Genomic DNA, 12,993 nt, shown 5'->3' with positions numbered 1-12,993 from the left:
ATAGATAATTGTGTAAGTGAATGTGTCTAAGTGGATATGTATATGAATGCGCGTGTAGATAGACATATGTATATACTGTATGTATATATATATATCTATATATGAGGTTGGTTGTATATAATATAATAAACAAAACTCCAAAGTGTGTTTCATGTAGTAATATTTGGAGGTCTTGCAAACAAGATCCTCCAATCAGTGATCATGAAAACAATTATACAAAATAGGTGCTATTGATATAACATTGATAGCATTCAACAACTAGATATAGCATTGTCGGGCACTTAACATCAATCTCAGCCATTAATCTGTTTGTTTTTTCTCCCAATGGCATACACATGCATGCACTACATACCCAATATGTGTACTATGTTCAATATACTTTTGTGTGAATAAATGTGTATCTTTACGTGTAACCATGGTAACCCGTGCCAACCTCATGTGACCAAAACAAGTTTGTTAAAATATATAAGTCTGAAATAATTAAAAATATATACTACGCCTAGCAAAGTGACATATTATGCATACAGTTAAATTGCAGTGTTGTACTAAGGTTTCGGACATACTAAAATAATGTCACATACTATTTTGGCGTACTAAATAGCATGTTAGTAGGGAATTTCGGAACTGATGACCCAGAGATACCACGTGATATCAACGTCAATTTACTACTGGCTCACAAGCCTTGTTAGAAGTGGGAACCAAAAGTCAGATATCTTCCACAGAGATACACAAAAAAATAATTTTGAACCGCCAACATTTTTAAATTATTAATTCACAATAATAATTTTCATCAGGAAAAATACACTTTTATTCAGCACCTTTCTAAAGGCTCTGTAGATGTATTATTTTTTTTAAATATTTGTCTACATAAAAATGTTATCAATTAGACATTTAATGTATACATTCTTACTGGAAAAAAATTGTTTATATAATTTAAAGTATACCATTTCTGGCAGCTTAAAAAGGTGGATAAATTCTTATTTTTGTCTTTTTTAAATTAGTGGACTACCCTCCTCTGCAGCTTTTCCTTTATGTGATATTGCTCCTACCTCTCCATAGCAAACTCACAGCTTTTTTTTTTTTGCACTTTGTACTTCAGGATTATGACTGCAAGAGAATATCTAATAAAAAGCATAGAAGAGAACTACACAGAAACACAAGCCTGTTGACTCTAACATAGCTAAAAGCCCTGAAATGTTAACAGTTACAAATCATTACATTCTTTATTATAAATCACAACGGCTCACATACATTTATTTTGTTCACTTGAAACATAAGCAAATTAGCAATTGTTAATTTTAATAACAGACTAAATAGTTTATCAAATAATCCAGTGACCTGCAGCCTGTGTGTTTTCAGTCCTGATGCTCGTGCTCCTGTCCCGGTATGAGCCAGCGGATGCTGTCTGTCCGCAGGATGGCGTACGTAATGAAGCCTGAGATGAAAAGGACAGAGAAGACCAGCAGCCAGTCGATGCTCTTCACCGGGACGCTGGGGAGGGGGCCGAGGTGGTCTGTATCCGTCACGTTTTTGTCGGGGCCAACTTCAAACCCTGGAGCACATAAAGAGTTTATCAGAAATTACAACAGGCTGGATGAGCAGTGATGGAATACAGTTTAAAGTTTTACTAGTTGAAATAGGGCTGTCATGATATCAGATTTTCCCTACACGATTAGACCAAAAGAATTCACAATAACGATATTATCGCGATATCTACAGTAAATAAAAAAAATAAAAAATGATATCAGTCAAATTCATCTTTAACTTTGTTTATTGTGTATATATACAGTATATACTCAGTTCGTACCTGTCTGGTTGGCGATGAAGGAGGTGAGCGTCTCCAGCGTTCTGTCGGTGTGGTTGAAGCGAGCCATGGGTTTGGCCCCCTGGAACAGCAGGATGTTGGGCACTGCCACAGTCCCAAACCTCGTGGAGAGGCTGGTGAAAGACGGAGATGGACAAGACACAAGAATGACAAATGATGATTTAGTTCTAGATATTCATCTGAGTTGCTGATCTGGTCTGATATAAAGAATAGAGCTGTCAAAGTTAACGCGATAAACTAGAAAACCTAAGGAATCCATCGGTACCAACCATATTATACTAACTTGCCATGCTAGTGGACCTCATGATATGTGAATGAAAATGGGTTCTATGGGTACCCACGAGTCTCAGTTTTGGTTAGGGTGCTGATTGAACTCTGGTGTTTTTCAGGCTGTAGTATTGACACTGTGTTCATCTACATTATATTCAAGGATGTTTCCAATGTTTTCACACACATTTGCATGCATGAGGAGGGACAGAATATTACAAACCGGTACTCAACGGTACGCAGTACTGGTACTTCTAAATTTTACTCTTCGGTGTACCGTAACTGTGCCGTACGGTGCAGCGCATCATAAGCCGTATGAACATAAAAACTATGTGGAGAGCATCTGAACAAGCCGATGCACGGCACGGGGGAGGGGGATGAGAATGAGGGTGCTGTAATTTATCAATACAATGCTTACATCCTTTTTGTAAAATAATTAGTGAACTGCTCGTCATAACTTTTTTTTATTTGTGAAAACACATTAATACCAGAAGTCATGACCATTCACCTGCTGTGCTGCGAGGCATCCAGTGCCATGAAGTGCATGCTGGGAAAGACTCGGGGCAGGGCATTGAAGTGAGGAGCCAGGCTGGCTGAGAACTGGCACCAGGCGGTGAAGAACAGCACCACGGAGCACTCGGTGCTGTTAGCATTCAGGAACTCCATCAGGTCCTGAGAGAGGAGAGGAACAAGGACACAGACTGAGGGACGGATCCTTCTCCTCTGGCATTTTATTTGAGGAATACAAACAGACTGACTGTGTTTTATGGGAATTATCAGCATAGTCGGATCACATCTTTTACAAAGTCGAGACTAAAAATCATGTTGCACTCCGACTGGAGGGCGACTAACACTTAATGACAGGTTTCCCTGGTTCCTCCATAAGTCTGGGAGAAAGTAAAACTGTCTAGCTTAACACCTATTACAATGAATTCAAAATTAATTTGTTAACACAACAATACACAACTGGAAGAAAATTATGGAAAACTATGGCCAATTTCAATATGTTAAGCGCCGAGTTGTCTCAAGTTAAATGTACGAACACATTCAGGAATTACATTCAGATGTTCAGAGTGCTGATGGTACTCCTCAACCAGAGAGCCTCAGAGGGCAGCATGAATACCTGAGAAACGTTGAGGACCTGCACAGCGAAACTGTCCACTTCTGTGATGTTCCTCTTATCACAGTTCACCTTGTACGTCTTGGCGGTCTCTGTGGTGTTCTGCTCATCAGTTGGCGTGTCCGCACGCACCATGTCAAGAATGAGCTGGGGGTAAACATCCAGAAAAGTCAACTTCTGCACTACTACTACTACTACTACTACTACTACTACTACTACTACTACTACTACTACTACTACTACTACTACTGCACTTATCAAATGCTTCTATACAACCAGACTTCAGAATGACATAACAATATAAGATCTAAACTAGGGCTATAGCTAACTTAATTCCGTTATTGATTAATCTACCATTACTTTTTCAATTCATTGATTAGTTGAAGATATTCATGTTACTATCATATAAGGAGAAGCTGTAACCAGAGAATGATTTGTGTTTGTGCTTCAAAAAATACTTAAATCATTAATCGATTATCACTTAAGTAGTGCAGATAACTAATCGATTAATTGACTAATCGTTTCAGCTCTAATCTAAACCCTGACAAAGCTTAAAGGGTAACTTTTTCACAACCTGGATCCTATTTTCCCATGTTGTTGTGTCTAAGTGACTAATGGGACAACAATTTTTGAAACTGGTTCAATATTGAGGAAGAGCGCTGCAACCGGCAGCTGCGAAACGAGCTGCGAGGACATGTGAGCAGCCTAAATGTAACGTTACGTTCACTAAAAATGCACGTTTCTGCTACAGACATGCTCAGATTATTATTATACGTGTCTGACAACATTATGGAAAGGACCCTACAGTGAAATATAATGGTTTGTTATTGTGTCCAAGTATAAATCTGAATATCCGTATACTCTGGCTCAAATAAATACGAGCAGCCATTTAATTCAAAGACCTCATCCCCATTGTCGAAATCATCTAAATATTCAGCTATGACATTGAAAATCTTTTAGATAACACTAAGCTACGCTTACTGTACTCCAACACAACAAACTCTGCCCAGCTATTCCACCGTTGTCTTCCGGCAACACGTCAACTCGCCAAATTTCAGAACGAGAATTCTCCTTGAGCGAGACTCTTTCCATAATGTTGTCAGACACTTATAATAACAATCAGAGCCTGTCATGGAAAAAACAAGCACTTTTAGTGGACGTAAATGGCGGTGCCAGCTTGCCCCAATAGCATCATATTGCAGCCTGTGAGCAGCTGCCGTCTGCGGAGTTCTCCCTCAATATTGGACCAATTTCATAAATTGTTGTCCCTATCAGTCACTTAGACATAAAAACATGGGAAAATAGGGTCCAGGCTGAAAAATACTGAAGTTACCCTTTAAAGCAGTTTTTCAGCATGATTTTCACTTCTGAAGCATAAATCAAGAATAATAATAGCAAGTACACATGGAAAATAATATTTCATTAATTTTTCTCCTATCCAGAAATCACCCTTTGACTTCCCCATAATTAACTTTTTACTATTTACAAACTATTTGGCAATTCATCATCATCTGCTGCCACTTTGGCAGCTCCACACAGTTGCTGTTTATCAGATGTTCATACCTCACCCTACTCTTTAAGCTGCAATTTACAACAACCCTTACTCATGTTACAGTCCTCCCAGTGAGTTACCTGCTGTGATGATTCGTCACTATTCTCCTCCAGTGATTCTGCTTTAGCAGCCAGAGTGGGTGAACCACACTGGGCACTGTTCTCATCACAAGGCGGGGAGAAGCCCGACTGGAAGTCTTTCACATTTTTGGGGAAAAGGGACTCGATGTCAGATGGGTCGATGGGGGCTTCGGTTCCCATCACAGCATCTGCGATCTCGGCTGTCTTGAACTGCCTCTTCGGTAGAGAGTCCAGGTCTTCTGACTCCACAAACTTGGGGATGTTCTCCAAGTCGGACACGGCATCCTCTGACAGCACAAGCTCATCACTCTCTGAAAAAACATCAAGCTCAGTAAAGAAGACATTTCTCTCACGGCTGTCGATAGTGTAAACCGCCACAGTTCTAAAAATAAGCTTTTTGGCAGTTTTATCTCTTACCTTTAATAACAGATCTACTTTTCTTTGCCAAAAACTGACAGTTACCTCCCATGAAAATCCCCTGACCTCAATAGAGTAGGCAACGCTCTCATCTGCTCCCTTTTAGACTACTGCAACGCCCTTTATTCCGGTCTCAGCCAAACTTCAATACATTGCCTGCAACTAGTCCAAAATGCAGCTGCTAGACTGATCATGGTTACGAGGAGATTTGAGCACATCACTCCGGTTTTAGCTGCACTTCAATGGTTGACCTGCAGATTTAGAATTGATTTTAAGCTTTTATTATTAACTTTTAAAGCTCTGCATGGTTTGGCACCAAGCTACATCACTGAGCTCCTTACACCCTATGTGCCACCGCGTAACCTGAGGTTCTCTGACTTGGCTCTACTGGTTGTTCCCAGGTCTAGGCTGGTGACTAAGGGTGGCAGGGCCTTTGCCATCAATGCCCCTAGACTGTGGAACAGCCTACCTCAGGACCTCAAGCTCTACTACCAATTTTAAATCTCTTTTAAAAACCCATTTTTATAAAAAGGCTTTTTTTTAACTCCGTAAGGCAACAGCTTGGTGCACCATTTCCCACACCTTATATTGTCCTCTTTTGGCTTATGTGTAGTAACTTATTATTTTGATACCACTGGTTACGGGTTTTAGTTTTCTCATTATTTGGTCTTTATGTTTTGTTCTTTTATTGTTGTTTTTATTTTGTCTGTATTTCATTGTATCTGTGCAAGCACTTTGAAACTATGTTCAGAAAGGTGCTATACAAATGAAGATTATTAGTATTATATGAAAATTGCTGAGTGAGTCTAAAGGAAGGTGCACTGAAAAGGTCTAGATATCTAAATCACAACTCATATCTCAAATGTGTTGTGTAATTCAAATTAAGTGCAATTAAAAGGTAATTCAGTCTGAATATCAGTCATGTACATTCAGTTACCAGTTAATAAAAGGTGCATCTAGCTAAAACTAATTCAGTCTAACACAAAAGCCCTGTAATAAATCCTGTCTTCATGAAGGTTATTGTGTTCAGTTTGTGTTGTTTAAGATGTGTTGTTATGATCTAAGTAATGTTATAACAGTGTTGAGCATTAACTCTCAGTCTCTTACCTTGAGCGGTCACAGCAGAAAACCTCAAACAATCTGAATGATATAACGCGAATAATAAAGTAAGTTTAATAAAAATCCCCGTCATATTGTTTGTTATTTATTTAGCTATGTGCTCCTATGATCGGTCATCACGACATGTTGATGGTTGATACGATGTGAGCTGCTGGTTTTAGGCTCATAGGAAAGAATGTTTCGAGCTCCGGCGGAGGAAAATAAATGTTACACCTCGAGATTCTGCTTCCGGGCCATTAAGTAAGACAGCTTCCGGTGTGTCTTTTTTTTTTTCTTACTTTATTTTTTTGAAAGTTTAATACAATAATTACATAAACATGTTCATGTTTCATTACAAAAAATATATTTTAAAGTATAAAAAAATAATATAAAAATAAAATACATTTTACAACAAATACAATGTAAGGAAATAAAAAGATAAATAAAAACAACAAATTGGAATAAATTTAAAATGTCTAAACAATCTAATAGTTTATGCAAATTCACATTTTTTATTTTTTGAAAGTTCAATATAATAGTTACATAAACATGTTCATGTTTCATTACAAAAAATTCAGCAACTATATTTTACACTATAAAAAATAATATAAAAATAAAATACATTGTACAACAAATAAAACGTAAGGAAAGGAAAAGATAGATAAAAACAACAACAACAAATTGGAATAAATGTCTAAACAATCTAATAGTTTTTGCCAATTTAACATTTTTATTTTTTGAACGTTCAATACAATAGTTACATAAACCTGTTCATGTTTCATTACAAAGAATATATTTTACAGTATAGAAAAATAATATAAAAATAAAATACATTATACAACAAATAAAATGTAAGGAAAATAAAATTAAAATAAAAACAACAACAACAAATTGGAATAAATGTCTAAACAATCTAATAGTTTTTGCCAATTTAAAACTTTTATTTTTTGAAAGTTCAATACAATAGTTACATAAACATGTTCATGTTTCATTACAAAAAATTCAGCAAATATATTTTACAGCATAAAAAATAATATAAAAATAAAATACATTGTACAACAAAAAAAACGTAAGGAAAGGAAAAAATAAATAAAAACAACAACAACAAATTGGAATAAATGTCTAAACAATCTAATAGTTTTTGCCAATTTAGAATTTTCAATCATAGTCAAATATGTTTTAAAATCAGTATCTTTAAAAGTATAAAAGGAGGATATTCTTTTAAGCCATATCATTGTATGGATATAATGTTTTGCTAAGATATTAATCTAATTCATTGTAAATTTCATCTTCCGAAAAAAGATTGTTAAAAGTGAGTAATATCTCAATCTTTGTTAGAATGATATTTTTTTCAAAATGTTTATGAGAAATTATTCTGTAAATCAAACCAAAAAGAAGTAGCATGAAAACAATCTACAATCACATGTTCAATAGTTTCCCCTTCACAATTGCAAAAAGTGCATCTATTGTTAAACCTGTGTGTCTTTTAATTTAAGAGGAAATGCAGAAATCCACGCCTATGTGCTGCATATTGCTCTGTAATAAAACTGGACAGAAAAAAATAATGTAAAATATGATTGTCTTGCATGTCTTTATACAGAATGAGGGAGAAGGGAAATCCAGATACAACAAATCATTTCATTTTTAATTTCTTGTCCATACTATTTTTACAGGCTATTCCTACCAGGCAGGTAGAGTTAGAGAGTTTTTTCTTTCAGGGGTTGCTAGTGTTGGTGTGTCTCTGTTGGTGTCAAGTGTGGATGCCAGCAAATGCCACTTCTGGTACATTTCATTTTAACCCCCTCTCTCTCTTTATTTATGTTATTTTACCTTTATTCTACTAAGAACTCCCACTGAGATAAAAAAAACAAGAGAGACCTGGCCGGCCATATGAAATTACAACACATTAAAATACAACATATTCAACATTATATACAAAAATTCACAATAAAACTGAAGAACAGCTGTTTAACACGCTGGCAGCCACATATCACCACATTCAATATGATGCCCTTAAATTCATCAATGGATATGATCTCATTTTAGATCTTTTTGTAGATGTCCGAGGTGCATAGTGGGAGAATATCTCTCTATGTGTATGCAAGGTGCTATATGAGTACAGTTCACTTACAATTGGATTTGTTTTTTATATAAATGGGCTTAATTATATTATAAACTATAAAATGAATAAAAGAGTCAAGTATGTAAAAATACATAAATGTATTTGGATTTTTGTGCATCTGCCAAATGAATGTAACACAAAGTTTAAAAAAAGAGGTCATTTTATTATCTCCATGAACATAATTTGTATAATTTAATGTTTACTTATTAGTACTCATCATAGTAGTAGTGGTAGTAATATATTACATTGGAAGTCTTCCATTTAATTCTGTAGTTCTGAATCTGAAAGACAGACTATAACTGAGGACTAAAGACACACAGCAACGCTCAAACCGCTCCTCTTCCTGGAATGAAGCATAACTTTTACAAACCCCACCCAGACTTTATTTACTGACAAGGCGAGTATCCTCCCGCTCAAAGTCTATTCATCTCAGACTTGTCGTTCCCTCCCCTTTCACAGATCTGCCCGTTTACAGATGGGTGCAAACACCATGTGATCAGATGTAAGAGCTGGAACGCTCATACACTGCAGATCAGTGGACAAACATTGAGGAAATGAGCACAGCATTTATCTGGAAACAGAAAGTGAAACTTACAGACATTCACTATCGTCTAGAGGAGAAATGGCGCAGCAAGTGATTCTGGATCGAGACAAACTGAGCTGTTCAATCTGTCTGGATCTTCTAAAGGATCCGGTGGCTATTCCCTGTGGGCACAGCTACTGCATGAGCTGTATTAAAGACTACTGGGGTGAGGAGCATGAGACGAAGACACACAGCTGCCCTCAGTGCAGGCAGAGCTTCACACCGAGGCCTGTCCTGGTGAAAAATATCATGTTAGCAGAGGTTGTGGAGGAACTGAAGAAAGCAGGACTTCAAGCTGCTTCACCTGATCATTCCTCTGCTGGACCTGGAGACGTGGCCTGTGATTTCTGCTCTGGGATGAAGGTGAAAGCCCAACAGAGAGTCCAGGACAGAGAGAAAGACGTGAAGGTGCTTCAGCAGAGGCTGGAGGCTATCAATCTTTCTGCTGATGAAGCTGTGAGGGACAGTGAGAAGATCTTCACTGAGCTGATCCGCCTCATTAAGAAAAGAAGCTCCGAAGTGAAGCAGCAGATCAGATCCCAGCAGACAACTCAAGTGAGTCGAGCTAAAGAGCTTGAGGAGAAGCTGCAGCAGGAGATCACTGAGCTGCGGAGGAAAGACACTGAGCTGGAGACGCTCTCACACACAGAGGATCACCTCCACTTCCTAAACAACTACCCCTCGCTGTCACGTCTGAGCGAATCTAAAGACGTTCCCAGCATTGATATCTGTCCTCTGTACTCCTTTGAGGATGTGACAGCGGCGGTGTCAGAGGCCAGAGATAAACTGCAGGCTGTTCTGAGTGAAGAGTGGGGAAAGATCTCTCTGGCAGTGACTGAAGTGGATGTTTTACAAGCAGAGCCCAGAACCACAGCTGAGTTTATGAAATATTCTTGTCAAATCACACTGGATCCAAATACAGCAAACACCTATTTGTCATTGAGTGACAGGGACAGAAAAGCAACATTAATGAAAGGAAAACAGTTATATTTGGATCACCAAGACAGATTTAGAGAAAGGAGCCAGGTCCTGAGTAGAGAGGGTCTGACTGGACGCTGTTACTGGGAGGTGAAATGGAGCAGGAAAGCTCATATAGCAGTTGCATACAAGGATATTAGCAGAACAGGCACCTTTTATGAATGTGGATTTGGATGTAATGACAAATCTTGGTCATTAGAAAGTGACAGTAGTAGTTATACATTCAGACACAACAATATTTCTACTTCCGTCTCAGGCCCTCAGTCCTCCAGAATAGGAGTTTACCTGGATCACAGAGCAGGTACTCTGTCTTACTACAGCGTCTCTGAAACCATGACTCTTCTCCACAGAGTCCAGACCACGTTCACTCAGCCTCTCTATGCTGGATTTTGGATTCCAAATTATGGTGGAGACACTGCTGAGCTGTGTGAGCTCAAGTAGACAAGAGTTTAATGAGTGATTCATCTCTGTACAGTAAATGTTGAGATGTGTCTGCACTGCAGAGATCAAACATAGTGGGTGGGACTTTTTTCTTCTATTTTAATTCAATGAAATGATGAAAACTTTTTTTTATTTGCTACATAGAGATTATTTGTTGAAATTTGATTCTGATGTTATATTTACTAAACATTTTCCTTATATACTGTGCATGGAAAATATTGCATATGCAAAATGAATGTAATATAGATTTAAAAAAGGGAGTAATGTTTACTTTTCAGTACTCTACATACTGCTGTCTGTACTGATATTGTAAAATCACATGACCTTTTTTTTGTAAATGTACCCAAAAAGTACAGGAAAAACTGGTCTAAATTTTAACGTATCCTTCTGAAAAATAGCTAATCATCTTTTTAAGAGTGAATTCAAGTGTCTTTACATGGTTAAAAAAATATATACAAAGTTAATGTTCAAATCCTACAAATAAATAGCCTGAATAAATAAATTGTTGACTTGGAATATGCAAAATGTCTAACGAAAAATCTGTTTTTGTTCTACTTAAAATTTAATTTGGTTATTATATGAATGGGCTTAATTATGTAAAAACTACAAAATTAATAAAACATTCATGTATGTAATAATGTATAAATGTATTTGGGTTTGTATTTTTGAGCATCTGTCAAATGAATGTAATATAATTTCTTTTAAAAATATTTTTAGTTGTACTAAATCTTCATATCTTCATAATTTGTATAATGTAATGTTTATTTTCTGCATACTCTGTTGCTGTTAAAATAGCAACTTTTATTTTAATGTACCCAGAAAAGTACGAGTACCAGAAAACTGGGATCATTTTAAATGTAACCTTTTGAAAAATAGTTTAGTAATCTTTTTTTTTAAAGAAATAATTCAAATGGACTTTCATGATAACAATTATTTGGATACATTAATGAAAATCAATGTTGTAAATCCTAAAAAAATAAATAAATTGTTGACTTATCTATATTCTATATTCTTCATTTCACTGTCCGAGTATCAACATTTTTTTTTTTTCCTTTTCCTACTTAATTCCTTTCTAATCAATCAGTTTTCAAGATATTTTGGTAAAATACAAACACACAGGGAGATTAATGAAGGCAGTAAAATAACTTTCACTTTCTGGTGGATATCACCAGAAACAACACAATCTTTGAATGATTTTAAATTTGTAAAATGTTGGGGTCTTTTTTTTGCAAATGAAAATCATGTTCAAGACAATATTTCAGCAGAATGTTTTACTTTCAGATTTATTACACAACTTTTGAACATTCCACAACAATCATGCAGGAATAAAATGGGAATTATAGAAAGCTTTACAGGCTTCGCCAATCACACTTTAGGAATAACTGGGCTGCACGTCGTCTCAAAAACACTCAAAATGTGAGGTAATATCTTTTTTAAATCATCATCTACCGACAACAGACCATGTGTTGATTTAATGCTGATGATGGTGAGAGAAGAAAATCACTCAAAAAACAATAATGAAAAAAAAGGAAATATAACAGAAACTATCAATTGAAGATTATCTCTTATTTCTAATAACAACTCTACTTTTCTTTGCCAAAAGCTGACGGTTACCTCCCAGTTGAAAACCGCTGAGTGAGTCTAAAGGAAGATGCACTGAAAAGGTCTAGACCTCTAAATCACAACTCATATCTCAAATGTGTTGAGTGATTCAAATGAAGTGAAATTAAAAGGTAATAGTCTGAATATCAGGCTAGAAGAGGTCAACCAGTCATGTACATTCAGTTACCAGTTAATAAAAGGTACATCTAGCTAAAACTAATGCAGTCTAACACAAAAGCCCTGTAATAAATCCTGTCTTCATGAAGGTTATTGTGTTCAGTTTGTGTTGTTTAAGATGTGTTGTTATGATCTAAGTAATGTTGAATTAGCTCTAGCTAGGTCCTGTCCAATAAACACTCCTAAACTAACTTATTGTTCATCCTTACAAGTATGTTTTAATTCAGTGTTGATGTTATTTACCATGAGTGCATCAATCAACTAAAACCCTGTATCATAACATTATAACAACGAGCTAGCTTTGTGACATAAAATGCAGTTAGCAGATGTTACACCTCGGGATTCTGCTTCCGGGCCATTAAGTAAGACAGCTTCCGGTGTGTCTGTTTTTTTTCATATTTTATATTTTTTGGAAAGTTCAATATAATAGTTACATAAACATGTTCATGTTTCATTACAGAAAATTCAGCAAATATATTTTACGGTATAAAAAATAATATAAAAATAAAATACATTATACAACAAATACAATGTAAGGAAAGGAAAAGATAAATAAAAACAACAACAACAAATTGGAATAAATGTCTAAACAATCTAATAGTTTTTGGCAATTTAGAATTTTCTATCATCGTCAAATATGTTTTAAAATCAGTATCTTTAAAAGTATAAAAGAGGGATATTCTTTTAAGCCATATCATTTTATGGATATAATGTTTTGCTAAGATATTAAT

The 12,993-nt window shown here is 36.0% G+C and overlaps 1 protein-coding gene across 1 annotated transcript; it reads right to left on the bottom strand.

The window, feature by feature from the left end:
* Positions 1-1,209: 1,209 nt before the first annotated feature.
* On the bottom strand, positions 1,210-6,579 carry txndc15 (thioredoxin domain containing 15). The gene is made up of 6 exons (XM_074610209.1): positions 6,369-6,579; positions 4,845-5,155; positions 3,216-3,359; positions 2,601-2,764; positions 1,808-1,938; positions 1,210-1,552 (listed from the first exon to the last, which is right to left on the bottom strand). The coding sequence occupies exons 1-6, from the start codon at positions 6,451-6,453 to the stop codon at positions 1,356-1,358; spliced, it is 1,032 nt and encodes a 343-aa protein (XP_074466310.1). The 5' UTR covers positions 6,454-6,579; the 3' UTR covers positions 1,210-1,355.
* Positions 6,580-12,993: the final 6,414 nt, after the last annotated feature.

This window comes from Sebastes fasciatus, chromosome 16, assembly GCF_043250625.1.
Source record: "Sebastes fasciatus isolate fSebFas1 chromosome 16, fSebFas1.pri, whole genome shotgun sequence".
Lineage (NCBI taxonomy): Eukaryota > Metazoa > Chordata > Actinopteri > Perciformes > Sebastidae > Sebastes > Sebastes fasciatus.
Note: the sequence above shows the minus strand (reverse complement) of the source record. Positions and strands in the feature narration are given on the sequence as shown.